The 19571-nt window shown below is 34.2% G+C and overlaps 1 protein-coding gene across 3 annotated transcripts in view; it reads left to right on the forward strand.

Annotated features, from left to right (window-relative positions):
• Positions 1-7699: 7699 nt before the first annotated feature.
• LOC101896521 (fasciclin-3) overlaps positions 7700-19571 on the forward strand; it is a 418355-nt gene continuing 406483 nt past the window's right edge. Inside the window, exon 1 of one of the 3 annotated variants that reach the window (XM_059119877.1) lies at positions 7700-8410. In XM_059119877.1, coding sequence (XP_058975860.1) covers positions 8326-8410 — 85 coding nt within the window. In that variant the 5' untranslated portion in view covers positions 7700-8325. The remainder of the gene's footprint in view (positions 8411-19571) is intronic. The other 2 variants (XM_059119878.1, XM_059119879.1) reach the window with 2 other exon arrangements.

Consider the following 19571-nt stretch of genomic DNA (forward strand, 5'->3'; position numbering starts at 1 on the left):
GCAATCAAAAAAAAAAAAAATTAATTTACGTGTTTTGACGGAAATCACTGAGTGGTCACTTCCGTCAGGAGTCTGCAATTTCTTCAAAGTATTTTTTATACCTTACAGCACATAGTGGTAAGGGTATTATGTCTTTGTGCATTCATTTGTAACATCGAGAAGGAAGCGAGATAAACCCATAGTTACTTTTGAGGATATTCATAGAATCACTTTCTGAGCCGAATTATGTAAGTCCGTCCATTTGTCCATGTATTTTTGCAAGCAAAATTGAAGGTCACATTTATTATCCGATTGCGATAAAATTTCTCAACCAATATTTGTTGGCCCAAGGACAAATCGTATTGAAATTGGTGAGAATCGGTTCAAATTTAGTTATAGCTCCCATATATATCTTCAACCGATTTCGGGATAATTGTGCACCAAATGGCTAATATCAGTCCAAATGACCTGAATTTTGGCATATCCGACCGAATTCAGAGTAGAAGAAAATACATCAAATTTGGAGAAAATCGGTTCAGAAATAGCTATAGCTCCCATAGAGATGTTTCATTCGATTTGTGGTTTTAAGTCCCTCAAATTCCTAATATGCATTCCACAACAATGATATTTGCTACCAGATATCAAATATAGCCCGGAAAAATCTCTGTCAAATTATATCGAGATCGGGTCAAATTAGGATATAGCTCCCATATATATCTTTAACCGATTTTAACCAAATTTCCAATAGCAGTCCAAATTATCTGGTTTTTGGCGCATTCGAATTCAGTATAGATGCAAGTGCGTCGAATTTGGTGAAAATCGGTTAGGATATAGCTATAGCTCTAATATATATGTTTCATCCGATTGGGGGTTTTAAGTCTCTCACATGCTTAATATGCACTCCACGACAAGGATATTTGGTACCGAATTAATTGAATTTAGCCCAGAAACAATTACTTCAAATTTTGGTGAAAATCGATCCAGATATAGCTATAGCTCCGTTTTGGTATGAAAGTCCCTCACACGCGTAATATGCGCCCCACAACAATGATATTTAATACCGAACATACCTCAGACCTCTGCCAAATTTTATCGTGATCGGTTCAGATTTTTATTGGGATATTTATTCGTTATACATCTTCATCCGAAATTTTCCGTTTGGTGAAACTCGGTCCGGTATATATTGATCCAATAAATATTTTTTACCCTCCACCATTGTATGGAGGGTATATTAAGTTTGTCATTCCGTTTGTAACACCTCGAAATATACATTTTAGACCTCACAAAGTATCTATATTCTTGATCAGCATAAAATTCTATATCGATTTAGCGTTGTCCATCCGTCTGTGGGAATCACTCTAGCTTCCGAACAAAATGAAGTAGGTTGATAAAATTTTACTCAAATGTATGTCTGCAGGACTTTTGGTTTTGAAAATGGGCCATGTAGGTCCACGTATAATAATAATATGGTATGGCCCCCATATAACAGTACCTCCCGATATTCGGTATTTTGATGATTTTAGCGACATTATTCACCGGAATTCTTTCAAATTTGATATTAGAAGTTCGTAATGGATATTACAGCCTAGGACAGAAAATTGTTTCTGCAGGTCCACGTTTTGGTAGAGCCCTCATATAATGGTATCCCCTTTTATTCGGTATTTTGGATGATTTTAGTACAATATTTACCGAATTTTTCTTTAAGTTTCGCCTTTGAATGTTTTAATGGCTTATGACAATAGATGTTTACCCAGGTTCAAGTCATCGTTTAGACCCTAATATAACGGCTACATTGGATTTTATTTTTTTGAAAATTGCCGCATTTGTTCCAAATGGTGGAAGGCATTCAAATTTCGGCCCGGCCGAACTTAGAGCTTTTTCACTTGTTTTAATATAAGTCTTATCGAAGTCATTTCACTATACAGAAATTTTATTAAGTACTAGAGGTACAAAAACCTAAGTCAAATTTGTTGAAAATCGATTCAGAGTTGGATATAGTTCTCAAATTGTGACTACTCCATAGCCTTGATACGCATTCAACTAAGGTTCAAAGTTCACATAAATTCCCGATTTTTACGGGAGCTCTTCTAAATACACATAGTTGTGTAGGGTATCATATAGTCGGCCCCGCTCGACTTTTGGCCTTTCCTTACTCGTTAATTTTATTTCCACAAAAATTAAATTTTAAATCCTTTTTTAAAAACTCTGACAACATATTCCAAAATGAAAGTCAACTCCTTGAGGATATTAAAAATATTTAAATATTTAAACGTTCTCATCGTAAGCAAATAGTTATTAATGAACAAATATTATAGGGGGGTGGTAATAATAAATGCATGCCTGGCTGGCTATTCGAACGAGCCCATCTTGAAGATACCAACATGTGGCTGGGTAGGCGCAGGTATTTAATTTTGAAACCATGTCAACCTCGTAAATAAATAAAAATATCCAACGAAATGTTGCTACACAATGTTGCATGCAACACAGGGTCAAAGTACTCGGCGAACATGTTGCCGTTGTATGTATGTAAACAAGTGTATGATGCCACAAAACGTGGCAGCTAACAACAAGTGATTTTGCAACATGAATTTTGTGTGTGTTGATGAAGTAAATGTTGAATATGATTTTGAAATTATCAACACAACACAGCAGAGCAGAAAAAAATAACTCATTTCAATTCGAATAAGAATGTGAATGTACTCGCACACACATGCAACACAAAACTCATCACACATATGTGTGAATATACAAGAAAACAAAACAAACAACAGACAATAAAAACAGAAACAAAAACCCCATAAAAGTGGACTTGCAAAGGTGAATGAAGCATGGATGGATGGCGGAAGGCGACAGCAGTGGTGATGATGATGATGACGCTGAGAATGACGTTAGGCCACAATGATGACGACATCGACTTTTTTGTGGGAGCATTAAAACTCATTTGGGAGAAGGTTGCTTGTTTGTCGCAGAAAACTCTTACTTTACTCCCAACGACACTTTAAATCTGAATGTTGCATGCAAGTAATGCACCGCATGCAACATTACTTCAACATCAACAACAGCAACAAATACGGCATACCAAACAAGTTAATTGTAACTTCGTGTATATGGTCAACTATTAGGAGAGCTCTCTGAGTTTGAATGTTGCCAGCTGGTTAGTTGTGCAGCAGGGAGAAATTAATGCAACGTAGAGAATAACGAGGAACAGTCGATTCCGAGTAATTGAAATGAAGAAGAATGAAAAAAACTTTCAATCCTCACGATACTTAACATATCATCAGCGTTATGTTTCAGTGTTCTACATGTCATTTTCCGACAGTGTGAGATATTGGTGATTTCTAATGTTGTTCTGTATGCTCTTCCGATCTTTCAGTTTTCTGATATATACTCTAAACATTGATACATTTTTATACCCTCCACCATACTATGGAGTTTATATTAACCTTGTCATTCCGTTTGTAACTCCTCAAAATACTTATATCAGACCCAGCAAATTATATACATATTTTTGGTCAGCGTAAAATTCAAAGTCGATTTAGGGATGTCCGTCTGTCTGTCTATCGATGATCTTAGCGATGTTATTCAACGGAATTGTTTTACATTTCGTATTTGAAGGTCCTAATGGGTGCCACAACCTATGACAAAATATGCATATGCAGATTGACGTCTTTGTATAGCCCCTATATAACGGTACCTCCCGATATTCGGTATTTTTATGCTATTAGAAACATTATAGACCAGAATTTTTCCAAATTTTGTATTTGAAGTTGCAGGTCCACGTCCTCGTATAGCCTCCCTATATTCAGTATTTTGAGGATTTAAGCGACATTATTCAACGGAATTGTTATACATTTCGTATCTGAAGGTCCTAATGGGTACTACAGCCTATGACAAAAATTGCAGGTATCCGTCTTCTTATAGCCCCCGTGTTACAGATTTCATTTAAATCGTATTTTTCGACGTATTTTTTTTAAACATCTTTCAGGTTCCTTCCAAATGGTGGAGGGTATAAAAGTTCGGGCCGGCCGACCTTGGTGCTTTTATACCCTATATATATTAAGTAATTTTAGCAACATTATCAACCGGAATTGTTTCGAAATTCATGTTTGAAGTTCGTAATGGGTACTACAAAAAATTGCGTATGCAGGTCCACGTCTTCGTATAGCCCCCATATTACAGTACCTCCCTGTTTCGGTATTTTCATGATATTAGCGACATAATTCAAGGGAATTGTTTTACATTTCCTATTTCACAGTTCTAATGTGGTACGCAAGCTATGACAGATAATTGCATATGCAAGTCCCAGTCATCGTATAGCCCCCATGTCACGGTACCTCCCTATATTCCTCATTTTGATGATTTTAGATGCATTATTCAAATTTCGTATTTGAAGGTCTTAATGGGTACTACAGCCTATGACAGAAAATTGCAAATCCAAGTCCACGTCGTCGTATAGCCCCCATATAAAAGTATCTCCCTATATTCGATATTTTTATGTTTTTAGCGAAATTATTCAACACAATTGTTTTAAATTTATTTATTTGTATTTAAACCTACAGAAAACCGACGAATTTTTAAAAAATTTTTCAAGTTTCTTCCAAATGGTGGTGGGTTTTAAAATTCGGCCCGGGTATTTGATGCTTTTTTAATTTAATTACGAGTGATAAATAAGAAAAAATGAATTATTAATTTAAATATTAAAAGATTTATTTATTTTTTTTTTATTTATTTTGATGTAGAAATTTAGAATTTGATGTAGAATTTAGAATAAACACAAGCTTATACAAAAATACTACTCTCATTTATTTTTTAAATTTACAATAGATTTGCAGTGAACGTGCCGGAGAGAGGATAATATTTGTGCGTGTTTCGAAAACTAGCACTACAATCCGGCGAAGAGATCGTTCCGATATTACAAACCATTTAAAAAATTGTTGTGAAATACATGAATGGCATAAGATAACAACACTAAGAATATTACTGATATTCCCATTTCTAATATCACAGAGATGAAAATGAGCTCAGTCGGCGGAACACTTATAGAGGTGAGTTGTTCTCTTTCAAAGTATAACATTTTAAGGACATGATCGAAAATACCCTCGCAATCAAGTCAAAATGCAATTTCGGCTCGCCCTAAACATTATGAATCACGGTCCACTTAGTTGAAAAATGTAATTGGGACTTCATTGAGCAAATTTTCAGAGGAAGTTTTCTACTCAACAATATTTCATAATTTCAAATTACAGTAAATTTGGCTGAGAAATGCGACCAGGACCCAAAAATAACCAACAACGGCCTACGCCACTATCTAATGGCAGGTCTTATAAATGCAGAAAATCATATATTATCATTACATATCAAATTTTGCGCATAAATTACAAATTTTTTAATAAGGGGAATTTCACAAAATGGAAATTCAAACCCATCAAAAAATTCTCATTTCATATATAGTTATCAAGCCATTTCTTTAACAAAGTTATGTTGCACGATATAGTGAATTCAAATAAGTTTAAATATAAGGAGTTTAAATTAGTGGCCAAAGTTTATAAATAAGTAGTTATTTAATCTCATTTCAGTTACCAAGAAATAAATGCATATTTTGTACGACATGCCCTTGTAAAAATTATAGATTTGAAATTTATGAATTTAATGCAACATCAGGAGGTTCCGAAATGCGTTTCTGACCTAAGTCCGATATAAATACTACAACGTGTCAGATTTGGACTATATCGACAATTTTCTTCGCTTTATATGAGATATGCTATAGTTTTTGGAAAACTTTAAAATGTGTGTGAGGCTCCAGACATCGCGGACTGATGTATTCCACTTCGTCTGATAATAATAAATATTTGAAGAAAAACGAACCTTTCCAATTTTATGCGAAATAATGTTTAAAGGAAGGTTAACCTTTTGTGAGGAGGAACCAGAAGAAGTGGCCGATATATTCCATATTCACATCAAATCTATGGTTGAGAGAAAATTTTAAATGCTGCAAGAATCTCTGGCTTGTTTCGCAAGCTATGAGAAATTTAAACATTGAAAATTGTGACCAATTATGGGGGAGGTACCAAAAAAGGGAAGGGGCGTTTATCCAATTTTACAAGAAATCTTGTATCATTAGAAATATTGAGATGTAGGGGAGGATATAACTAAAAAAAATATTACGATGTGTGCAATGTGAAGACAGTCCTACTTTTATTTCACAATTTATAAGAGTTTTAATTACTTTAAATTTCGACCCTTTGTGGGATAGGTACTTGATAGAATTAGCCAATATTGTCCATTTTCGCACCTGAGCCAGCACTGGAAAAGATATTAGGACTTGCAAAAGTTGAGCGCAATTTAATGATCCTTTCTCTTTCTTTGGGAAAAAACAATTTTCTTTGAAAATTTTGACCTTTTGTGGGGGAAGTACCAGATTAATTATTGACAATAATATTACGATGTACCAATTTCGGATCAAATCGGATACTTCCTTCGAAATAAGAAACTTCACGAATTTTAATATTTCTTCCAACATAATATCCGGTGTGAAGATAATAAATATCGCCCCACACCTTCTGGTACTTCCCCACAAAAGCTCTAAATTTTCAATACTTGTGTCTCTCATAATTTGCAAAAAAAAAATCGGCGACTCTTTTTAAAACTCGGTAACCAGAGGTGTGATGTGAATAGGGAATTCATCGTTTGAAAATCGGTTCGGATATAGCTACAGCTACCAAAAATATTGTTCAACCGCTTTTTTATTTTATTCCTCCACAGTCGTAATACGCTCACCGTGACAACGATATTCCGGAAAACATATCATATACTCAGAAATACCTTTGCCAATTTTTATCGAGATCGGTTCAGACTTGGATATATCTCCCATACATATCTTTACTCGATTTCAAGTTTATCGCGCACCACATTTTTAATATTTGTCTATCGAAAAAAGTCTATCGAATTTTGTAATAATCAGTAAATAGCTATAGGTCCCATATATATGTTTCATGCGATTTTGTATTTAAATTCCTCACACCCGTAAAATGTTCCGCACAACAACGATATTTGATCCAATCCATCAGATACAGAAATAGAATACCTCATTCTATTCTCAAATTTAGTGGAAATCGATTCTCATAAAACGTTTCAATTCTGACTAACAACCGAGTGCAATCAACTGGAGCTGACTGTAAAAAACATAGGTGTGCGCTGTTGTAGCCATACAACGTCTCCCATTTTGGCAACATTGTACCCAATGATTACGAACACATGCATGCATACATGTTGGGTTGTTGTCATGACGTTAAAGCCGACAGACAGCGCCATGCATATGGAAATGTTGGTAAGTGTGTGTAAATTACTCCAAGAGTAAGAGTTTTCCACATGTGTGTGTGTGTGTGTGCGTGTATGAAACTGTTTTGTTTTATTTGTTGCCGACTGTTGGTGGTGACTCCATTTGAGTCACCATTGTGTGTGTGGTTGTATTGTTTTATATCATGTGTGTGAGTGTGTGCAACCAACTGTATGCCTTGGTTGGCTGCTGAATGAATGAGAGTGCCGTGCTGTGTGTTCGGTTAAATGTGTGAGTGTGTGTCTGTGTTTTTGTGAGCAAAAGTGAGCGAGTGAGTGCGGTTGTATACGACGTCTGTCGCTTTTAGCTTGAAATGTGTATGAAAACAAACCCATGCCATGCCATCCATATCAAACCAGAAAATGTTGAGCTGTTTGGCAACTTTATAAACATACATTGCCTCAGTCGTTTAGTAACTGTTGCATCGTACGTTGTCATATTCTTGTGGATTGTCGCGTGTTCGTGTTTTTTATTCCCCCAATCACAACTACACACAAAATCTATCAAATCACAAAGAATACCACACATTTGTCGAACAAGCGAGCGTTGTTATACCTTTGGTTCTGTGAACACCTCTTGTTGAGTGGTGTTGAACAAATAAATTATCGACGCCAGCAGTTTTGTTTTTGTAAATTATTGTCTGATTGACGGCTAATATTTGGCCAATAATTTTGTGTGAAAGATAAGATAACGAAACAAAAAAATAAATTGATTTGCCATTAAAAGCGAGTTCAATTGTTAGTGGAGCAAAACAAAAAATACAAAAATAAAAAAAAAAAAAACAAATAACGCATTTTTTGTTTTAGCCGGTGCGCGCCAAAAAGAAAATCGTTCTATAAAAATAAAAAAAAAAATTGTGAAAAAAATTTTGATTGAAATCCCAGCCAAACAAAAAAATATAAATTAAAAGAGAAATATTTTTTAAAAAAATAACAGTTTTTTGTGCCAATTTGAAAAATAAATTATTTTTTTTTTTTAAACATCCGAACATCGCTGAAATTATTTACAATATGTCTCGACTAAATCTGAATCATCGTCTACCCCTACTCCAGAAGCAGTTCTATGTGGCTCTGTGTATTTTCTTCATATTAACAGGTGAGTAAATCCAGTGGCTGTGTTCTTCAGTTTTCCAGATAACCGCTTGAAGTGCTCTTAGTGACGCATTTAGCAATTGTTGTTGTTGGTGTTTTTTTTTGTTTATCTGTTATTATCTCCAGATTGGCAAATGTGTGTTTAGAATGTTTCCATTCGATGTGGTTTATTTTATTTTTTTTCGTTTCGAAAAATCGCTTTTATTCGAACCGGTATTATGCCCACAGACGCGTCTATGAAGTCATTTTATAAATATTTATTTTGTGTTTTTGTTTCTATCGATTTCTGTTTCTAAACAATAAACAACAATTTAAATTCCACAATAAACAATTAATTGACAAAGCAAGAATTTTGCAGCAAATATGAATGGATTCGAAAATGCGTTTGAAAACAAAAGTTAAGAAGAACCTGAACTCTAAGTAAATGCCTAGCAGTTTGGAATTCAATTTTTTGTATAAAATTTAAATATTGAAAGTAAAGATGTTTAAAAACTTCTATAAAAAAAGGTTTTAAAAAATTAATGAACAATTTTAATTTAGTTTAATATAATATTGAAAAAAAAAAACAAAAATATAAAAAATATGTATAGAAATATATAAAAAAAAATAATATATAAAAAAATGCATGTGAATGTATAATAAATAAAAAATAATAATTTTTATAAAAAACAAATAAAAATTAATTTATATTATAAAAACTTTGAATAAACATTTTTTAAAATAAATATATTTAAGAAATAACAACAACAAAAATAGGTACAATATTTAAATATATTTTTTAGTGTAACACAATATCTCTAAACAATTACATATTTTAACCTAAATGGGATCATAAAATATTGATTTTTATTACTGCGCAGGACCACTGCCGACTTTCCCACAATGAATGACTATCGAAGAGTACTTCAAAGTATTGAATATTCACACTGAGCATGCTCCAACAATGATCGAGTTCATTGATAACTAACTCTCCAGTCCAAGGTTGGGGAGTCATGATGACTTGGGCTTGATTTCCGTACCCAAATAAGATTTTTTAGGTTTTCTTTAATTTCGGAATATTTATTTATTTTTTTTTTAATAAAATGCAATATTTTTATTAACACACTTGGAAAAATGTGAATCCAAATACCCTTCACCACTTTACATTTTATGATACCCTATACCACTTTGCATTTTTAGTAGAGCTTCACATAACAAATAAAAGTTTTTATGGGGAATTTGTGGCTATGATTACAGGGTGAGTTAAAAAACTGCAACAAAGTCAAACGCCATAATTTTTAATTTTTTTTTAAATTTTATTGAATGAAAGCAAAAAATGTCGAAAATAGCATCAAATTTTAAAATAATATATAAATAAATATATTTCTTCGAATTGATCACCTTTGGCACGAATTATGGCCTTCAAACGGCCAATGAAACCGTCACACGCTGCCTAAATGTTGCTCTGCGGTATTTTTGGCCATTCCCGGTAAAGCGCTTGCTTGAGGTGATCGAAACTTTGGTATTTTTTAGTGCCAGCCTTGCTTTTCAAAATACTCCAGACACAATAGTCCAACGGATTGGTATTCGGAGATTTTGGTGATCATGGGCGGTCAAAATGTTTGCGTGTTCAAGGCTTTAATACACCCTCCAAAATATTTTCGCGATAATATTCGGCATTTCGGAGAGCGACCATCGGTTTTTATGGCGGCCCACACCTTTACCATGGCCGGCGATTGAGTTCTTGTGGCACATTTTCAGCTGACCTCTTTGGCAAGTAAATCATTTTGTTTGTTTACAAACTGCCGAACAACAAATATTTTCTCATCGGAGAAAACCAAATTCGACAGTTCACCACTTTCGACCAAGTAAAGCAACTCTTTAGCTCTTTTGATTCTAATTTCATTCTGTTGCGTCGAAAGTTCTTGCACTTTTTGAAATTTCAATGGCTTTATCCCGAGCTCATTTTGTTCAAAAATTTTGCAGAATGGAATATTGCGATATGTTCAGCTCACGAGCCATTTTTCGGTCACTGCGACGCGGGTCGCGGTCGATCAAGTCGCTTCTTTTCTTTTGAACAATTTCTGCAGATGTTGCATTTAATAAATGACTAGTTAGTCACTATCATTTCTAGAGATTTGTTTTTGGGTTAAATAGATAAAAAGAATCAACAGATTCTGCTATGCCTATACTACAACTACGTAATTCATACTATATATGTAAATTATCAAACTCGTTGAATATCCCTCCCTTATTGCCTTGCAATTGATGCCAATTAAATATTTCAATTCTATTGATATTCTTTTTGCATTTTGTAGCTTTATTGAATTTGCACAACAGGCTTGAACAATCAAAGTAATAACAAGTGTGACGATATTTTACTTTTTACTCACGTCTAATTTTTTTTTCTTTGCATAAATGAGCACGTACTTTTAAAAATAAACTATTTGCGATTCTATCACTGTCCTTGACTCGTTTTATGACAAAACTAAACAAAAAAAAAAAAAGATTGTGTTTAATTTCCTTAAATTTTGTATGTTTATTTTTTACGACAATTTGAAATTCTTCGATATTACCATTTTTATCTGCTCTAGAGTTGTGTCGTTTCGAAAGCAGCTAGTTCAAACGAACTATTTCGTGAAGGGAACGAAGTGAACCATATTCAGTTTCTTCGTTAGTATAGTTCAGTTATGAGCAGCATGGAACGAAAAAGTATAAACAAAGCACACGTATTCTCTCTCGATTTTCATCTGCCATTTATTTGGTAGGGCGAGAGAGTCTCTCACCACCACAATTTCATATATTGTGAGCAAAGTTAGTATAGTTCCTTTAGTTCACATAACACCTTAAGTTCACCTAGTTCATTTAGTTCTCGTTCTTTAGTCCTTATTTATCTTTGCTTCTCTTGGTTAATCTTGAAAAACTTTTTGTTTTGGGCGACTATATCATGTCCTACACCACTATGTATATTTAGTATAGCTCCAGTAACAAAAGGATTTATTTGAAGTAGATCATATCACCTATCAACAATTGGCTTTAGAGCTGTTATAATTTGGTTTCAGAGGGAACTAATATATGGTAGGCATATCCAATTCTAAATCGATTTTCACTAAATTTGATGGAGACATTTTTATCTCTTATACCAAATAACATTGCTATAGAGTGCATGATATCACTTCGAGAAGGATTATATGAACAAAATATAAATTGGAGTAGAGTTCCTCCATATGGAAACGTACGTACCGAAATTTACCCCATTTCACCTGATATTAGCTATTATTTACTCAATAAATCTGAAATCAGATTGAGGATGTATATGCGGCCTATGTCCAAATCTTAGCAGATCTCGATTAAATTTTACAGAGGTATTTTCGAGCTCTATAAGATATCCAAATATCATTGTTGTGGACTACATATTACGCATGTGAGGGACTTAAACCCCCAAATCGGATGAAACATATATATGAGAGTTACAGCCATATCTGAACCGATTTTCACCAAATTAGATGTAATTGCTTCTAGACTGAATTCGATCGGATGTGCCAAAAAATCAGGTCATTTGGACTACTATTGGCCATTTGATGCATAATTAAACCGAAATCGGTTGAAGATATATATGGGAGCTATATCTAAATCGGCGCCGATTATCACCAATTTACACAGGGTTCGTTTTTTTTTGGTTTGTTTCGAAAATTTCATCTCAATCGGATTATAAATGCGACCCTCATTTTGTTCACAAGAATAGATGGACAGACGGGCGGACGGACTGACATTGTCCAATATCATTTAAGACTATTTTATTATGCCCGTAACCTTGAGTAATTTTTATTAACCTCCACCATACATAGTATGGAGGGTATATTAAGTTCGTCATTCCGTTTTTAACTCATCCAAATAATAGTTCACCGGATTTGTTTCAAATTTCGTATTTAGAATTCATAATGGGTACTACTGCCTATGACAAAAAATTGCGTTCGAATAGCCTCCATATAATGGTACCTCCCAATATTCTGTGTTTTGATGACTTTTGCGATATTATTCTCGGGAATTGTTTCAAATTTCGTATTTGAACTTTGTAATGAGAACTTCAGTATATAACGGAAAATTGTCTATGCAGGTCCAGGTCTTCGTATAGGCCCTATATATCAGTACCTCTCTATATTCGGTATTTTGACGATTTTAGGTGAAATATTCACCGAAATTGTTTGAAATTTCGTATTTTAAGTTCCTAATAGGTTTTGCAGCCTGTGGCAGAAAATTGTCTATGCAGGTCGAGGTCTTCGTCTTCGAGCCCTGATATAACGGTATTTACCTATATTCGGTATGTTGATGATTTTAGCTATATTATTCACCGGAAATTGGGTATTTGAAGTTCGTAATGGATACTAGAGTCTATGACAGAAAATTATCCGTGCAGGACCACGCCTTCTTATAGCCGCCATATAACGGCACCTCCCGATATTCGGTATTTTGATGACTTTTGCGACATTATTCTCGGGAATTGTTTCAAATTTCGTATTTGCACTTCGTAATGAGAACTACAGTCTTTCACAGAAAATTGTCTATGCAGGTCCAGGTCTTCGTATAGGCCCCATATATCAGTAACTTTCTATATTCGGTATTTTGACTATTTTAAGTGAAATATTCACCGGAATCGTTTGAAATTTGAATTTCGTAATAGGTACTACAGTTTGTGACAGAAAATTGTCTATGCCGGTCTAGGTCTTCGTATAGCCCTGATATAACGATATCTTCCTATATTCAGTATGTTGATGATTTTAGCAATATTATTCACCGGATTTTGTCTCTCATTGAAGATTGTAATGGCTTCTGACAAATGTTGCCTATGCAGGTCCACGTCTTCGTATAGACCTAATATAACTTATTTTATTGATTTTACCATAATTTATATGATTTTACCTTAATTTTTAATGGATTTTTTTTTTTTTTTTGAAAATTTTCAAATTTGTCCTAAATGGCGGAGGGTATTCAAAGTTCGTTCCGGCTTATTTTACTGCTTTTTTACTTCTTAAATATAGTTTTTAATACAGAGTATTGTGAATTATATTAATATTTTTATTAATTGCTTCTGCATAGTCGGACTTGGGTTCCATTTTTTGATAAAAATTTTTTTCTCATAAAATTTAAAAAATAAAAATAATTCAGTTCACATTTTGATTCGCTTGGAGCCTAGCCTTTGAAAAATATGATATAATAATGATAATAAAATTCACTTAATGAATCCATTATTTGGTAATGATATTTTCTGCTGGTAATACAGCCGAATGGCTGGTAATATGCCTGAATTGTTAACCCTTCTTCGATCTAATCTTTTGCTTCTCTCGGATATATAAGGCCTTTAGAATCTCTTCAAAAAAGTAACACCGTACCAAATTTTCCTCGAATAACCCTACTGCACATCAAATCAACAATTTTAATGGCATTATAATCTACCATAATGTCATTACTATTCGGTCTTTTTTTTTTGATGAAAAATCCATTTTTTATGCAAACTTTATCGCAACATATTCTATTGAGGCATTAGTCTGTGCATTTTTTATTGATTCAAATAAATTTTTAAATGGAAATTTAATCATTGCAATTTATATGATTCTAATTCATTTATAGCTGGGGTTGTTTTTTATTTGAAGTTAGGTTATATTTTATACAAAAACGGAGAACGACAACAAAAAATGATATTTTGTATCTCGTTTTATTTCCATTGCTCTAGCTAAAATAGAAACAAATCTTTCTTAAACATTTTTAATTGCCATGAATTAACAATGGCCGTATAACAAATAGTAAATATGTGCGAAATTATGTATATAATTGAGCAGGAGCGTAGCTAGAAAGTGTTAAGGAAACCGTTGAGTTGAAAAGGGCCAAGGGAAATCCCATGATGGCTATATTCATCATTTTGGTTCCCATTATTGCCTCGCATTGTTTGAAATATTCCCAGGTGAAAGATATCAAAAGTTTTAAAACAAATCAATTTTTTTTCTTTTTCCTGAAATAACATTTTTTCTTTTTTCCAGAAATAACATTTCAACTGCCCTACTTCTCTACCCTTTAAACATTTTCAAAAGAATATGAAATGTATCCATATTTGAGCCATTGTTTTTGTTCTTCATTTCCCCACAAATCCCCCCAAACAGTATACAGAATTCCATATTTTTGGCTTACTAATTATTCCAAAAAATTGTTATTTCAATTCACCTATCCTCAATTATGTATTCCGGTCCGTACATTTTAGTAAATTATCCCTGTGTTATTGGTATGCAAATATTCCCTAAATCCCTTAAATCAATTGAAACAGTTTCCCCTTGTTTATGGTAGATGTTTTTTCTCTCTCTCTCTCGCTCGCTCGCTCGCTCTCTTTTGCACCAAAATCCAATTGGGAGTTAACTGCTGTTCTAGCCATTAGTAAGTTTACTGAATATACAGTTTTCATTATAACCCTTTTGGTTTCACTTTGTTGCACATCCATACATATGCTGCACATATTTACTTCATAGTTAATATGCCAGAGTAAAGCTTATTGGCCCTGGCAGGCAGGCAGGCTATCAGGCATCATTTCTAATGGCATTTGCCACAGCAATATGGATTTGCGTAATGTATTCATTGAACTATATATATATTGTTTTAAACAATATGTTAGTATTGATTTTATTGCTAATTTCTAACGGAATTGTTATGGTTGAGATTCCACGACACACCACGATATGGGAGTATACCAGCCAACCACTTTTGATATGTCAAAGCATACAAAAATGTGTGCGTATGTGTGTGTGTGTTTCAAACCGTATGAGAATGTCGCCTTGGCACCTAACAAACAGCAACTAATTTCATACATATGAGTCTGATCTTGCATAAATTAAATCAAGGTTGTCGTTGATGATGAGCATACGAGTATGTATTTTGAGTTTATGGGAAAATGTGTTAAAAATTCAAATAAAAAAGGTGCTACAAAAAAAAAAAAAAAAACAAATTAGAATATTCTATTGACACACCCAAAAATGTGCCAGCAAAAAATTAATAACCCTGTGTTGGGCCTCCTCTGGACGGTCCAGGAATATAAACAGACAGTTCCAAAATTGACTAAGGCTCCAGTGCTAGCGTATTCTGTCAAAATCCAATTATTAAACGCTCATATCGGAGACCCTTGAAACCAAGAAGCCAGCCGAATTGGTAAGAAAACTTAGTTATAACACATTTCGGCCGTACCGAACCTTTTATACCCTCCACCACTTGGAAGGAACTTGAAATTTTTCAAAAATACCGTTGAAATTATGACCTTTATACGAGGACTAGAGAAGACGTGGACCTGCATAAGTTCTTTTTTGTAATAGGTTGTAGTACCGTTTACAATCTTCAAATACGAAATGCAAAACAATTCCGGCGAATAATGTGGATAAAATCATCAAAATACCGAATGAAGGAAGTTACCGTTATATGGGGGCTATACGAAGACGTGGACCTGCATACGAATTTTTAAGGCACTAGCTGTAGTACCCATTTCAAGCTTCGAATACGAAATTTGAAGCAATTCGGGGGAATGATGTCTCTAAAATCCTAAAAATACCGAATATCGGGAGATACTGTTATATAGAGGTTATACAAAGGCGTGGACCTGCGTACGAAATTTTTAGGCACTAGCTGTAGAACCCCTTACAAATTTCGAATACGAAATTTGAAATAATTCGGGTGAATGATGTCTCAAAAATCCTAAAAATACCGAATATTGGGAGGTACTGTTATATGAGGGCTATACGAAGACCTCAGAAGTAATTTTTTGTAATAGGATGTAGTACCCATTACAAACTTTGAATACGAAATTTGAAACAATTCGGGTGAATGATGTCGCTAAAATCATCAAAATACCGAATGCCAGGAGGTACTGTTATATGGAGGCTATATGAAAATGTGGACCGACGTGACCCATTTACGAACTTAACCTGACTACTGGCAAAATACACATGTGTGCAAAATTTTTAATGTTTTCTATCTCTATTCGTTGAAAAGATAGAGTGATTACTACAGACGGACAGACAGACGGACATCGCTAAATCGTTTTAGAATTTTACGTTGATCCGGAATATATACACTTTGTTGGGCCTATCATGAATATCTCGAGAAGTTACAAATGGAATGACAAAGCTAATATACGCTCCATAGAATGGTGGAGGGTATAATAACAGGACCAGTGCCTATATATGTTGTTAATCAGAAGGCCCTGAAAGCCATCAAATCGACAGTCATTCTTGTCTACAAGAAAGCTCTTCTGGAAATATGTGAATGTCTTAGGCTTTGTTGGGTCTCAGGACATTGCAATTTAGTGATGAATGAAATAGCTGACGAATTAGCTCCAGTCGACTGGTCTACAGATTAAAGAGACTGTCAAACCACCTATAAGCCATTATGTCAGCAGATTCGAAAATGCTCTGATCGAAGAATCTGACACCTGGAACCCGTTCGCAAAGTATCTAGGACAGCAAAATCGAGAAAAAGAAGCCGATCCCTTCCTTCAATTTTTAGGTTTGATTTATAGGCCACTGCAATATAAGATATCTGACCTCTAGATGGTATAACGTCGGATTCGACTACTGTAAACTATGTGGGAACGAAGACGAGGTTGGGACGATTGAACATCTAATATGTAGATGTCTCAAGCAAAGGACAAGGGATGTTCGACAGATGGGAGATTGAAGCTCAAACCTTCTTCTCAGACGTTAGATCCCATCATCATTCACATATTTCGAATGTAATTTTCTCAGAAACTGTTATACCTGGATATAGTGTTTATTTTGAGATTTATAGTGTAATTTGGTGTAGAATATTCCCTGTTTTGACACCTTCTGCATGCAACGAAGTTTTATATTGCTTCCATGCCTCAACTCGAAAAAAGACCAGAGAAAAATCCAATCAAAAAATAGAAAATATTTTTTGTCGCAAATTTGAAGCGAATATTTTCTTTATTATTAATAACAGAGATTCCCTTTCTTTAGTGGAGGTTAGAAGTTCGGCACGGACTTACAACTTTTTTACTTGTTCTATTTTTTACATTTTACCTATCCTTTGGATTAGGGAAATGATCTAAATCAACTTTAAGAGTACAATCTGTCAGCATATTTCTACCTGCTCTTTGATTTTCCCCCTCTCCCCCCAAAATTATAAAATACCTAATTTATTTGTTCTATTTTGGGACCGAACACACATTAATTTGATAATCTCTATAATAAAAAATAATTTTTATACCCTTTTCTAGTACCTACCTTCACAGCTATCAAAGATCACACTCCTTATTTTTGATCTCCCTCTCTCTCTCTCATTCATTGGCCTAAAACAAAATTTATTTACCCATCTCAAGAGTCTTCAAAATACAATACCATAAAATATTTCATTTCAATACCTTCAACGTTGAAGAAGAAGAAGAAGAAGACGATGGAGAGGGAGCAAAAAGAAACAACAACACCCGCTTAACACAATCACAGCTTGAGTCTCCCACAACACTTTAGGGCGCATTGTTGGATTCGTGTTCTCGACCAGGGTTTCATGATGATGTTGTTGTTGTTGTGGTTCTGCTGCTGGTACCCTGTCATGATGACGATGACGATCTTAACTAGTTTTTCAACTTTTTTGTTGTCTATCTGTTGCTTCTTGCTCTTTGTTTATTTCGTTGTACGATTTATTGTGCATTCGTCATACCCCTTGCTTCGTTATTGCTATTGTCATGGCATCACCGTCGTCTTCATCAGATTAACCCGTTTTCTTTTAACCATTTCAAATTGAAATAACGTTTTTTTTACGTTTCTTCTCTTTTATGTTCGTTCTTTCTTTCGTTTTATGCCATGCCGTTTGCTGTTGGCCTTTTTCTTGCACTCAGGCCTTTTACATGTTCTTTCGTGGCTTTGTTGTTGCTGATCTCTTCGTTGTTTCTTGTGTGTTAAGTGTGGAGTGTACATTTTTGAGACCAGGTCTCAAGCCTCGGTATGTGGCAGCAGCATTTGTGGCTTAAAGTATCGCTCCTTTTGTTGGCTCCATGCTTGGCTTACAGCTTGACTAACCAGTTTGATTCGGTTTTATGTACATACTTACATACATAGCCATGTGTATGTATTTTTATTTGAGTTCTTGGTACTGAAACGTGTTTGAACATTTTTCTTATTCTCATTTCTTTTGCTTTTCTTCGTCTCTTTTTTATGACCAAAAAAAAAGGAGGAAAAACGTGAATGCATTATGACGAGAGAAAAAAAATAGATCATGGCTAAGCTACTGGTTTTTAATTTCAATAAAGTCATTGTTCAAGTTCTTGAAAAAAAAAGAAATAAAGGAAAAAATCCGAACGAATTGTTACACGACAGAAAAGAAACGCTTTACAATGTCATAAAATAAAACAGAAAGTTTTGCAAAAAATCACAATCTTGACCACAAAACAAGTTATGGCCAACATCTCTAGAAGTAAGTTTTTTTTTTTTTGCAATGTTGACAAATAATAATTAAAACGTTCCAGACTGTTAAATGGTTCCAGAAAGTCGTATGCTCTAATTTCGAAATGGGCAGGGGATCAAAGATCATGTTCCTTGGGAAATATTAAAGAAATCAAGTAAAAAAGCTGTAAGTTCGGCCCGGCCGAACTTTGAATACCCTCCACCATTTGGAACGAATTTGGAACGAATTTGACAGTTTTCAAAAAAAAAAAATAAATAAATAAATAAAAAAATAAAATCCGTTACAAAATTTGTTAAAATCTTCCCTTCGCCAGTTGGAAAGAATTTGACAATTTTCAAAAAAAAAAAAAAAAAATAAATAAATAAAACAAATAAAATCCATTAAAAAATCTGTTAAAAACCCGAATATAGCCGTTATATGAGGGTGGGCCTATATACACATCTTTTGTCATAAGCAATCACAATATTCAAATGCGAAACTTGAAAAAAAAATTCGGTGAATAATGTAGCTAAAATCATCAAAATACCGAAAAATACGAAAAATACGAGGTACGATGATATAGGGGCTATACCAAAACGTGGACCTGCACAGACAATTTTCGGTCATAGGCTGTAGTATCCACTACGAACTTCAAATACCAAATTTGAAACAATTCCGGTGAATAATGTCGCTAAAATCATCAAAAAACCGAATATCGGGTGGTGCCGGGAGGGAGCTACCCGAAGGCGTGGACCAGC

The sequence above is a fragment of the Musca domestica genome, unplaced genomic scaffold, assembly GCF_030504385.1.
Source record: "Musca domestica strain aabys unplaced genomic scaffold, Musca_domestica.polishedcontigs.V.1.1 154, whole genome shotgun sequence".
Taxonomy (NCBI): domain Eukaryota; kingdom Metazoa; phylum Arthropoda; class Insecta; order Diptera; family Muscidae; genus Musca; species Musca domestica.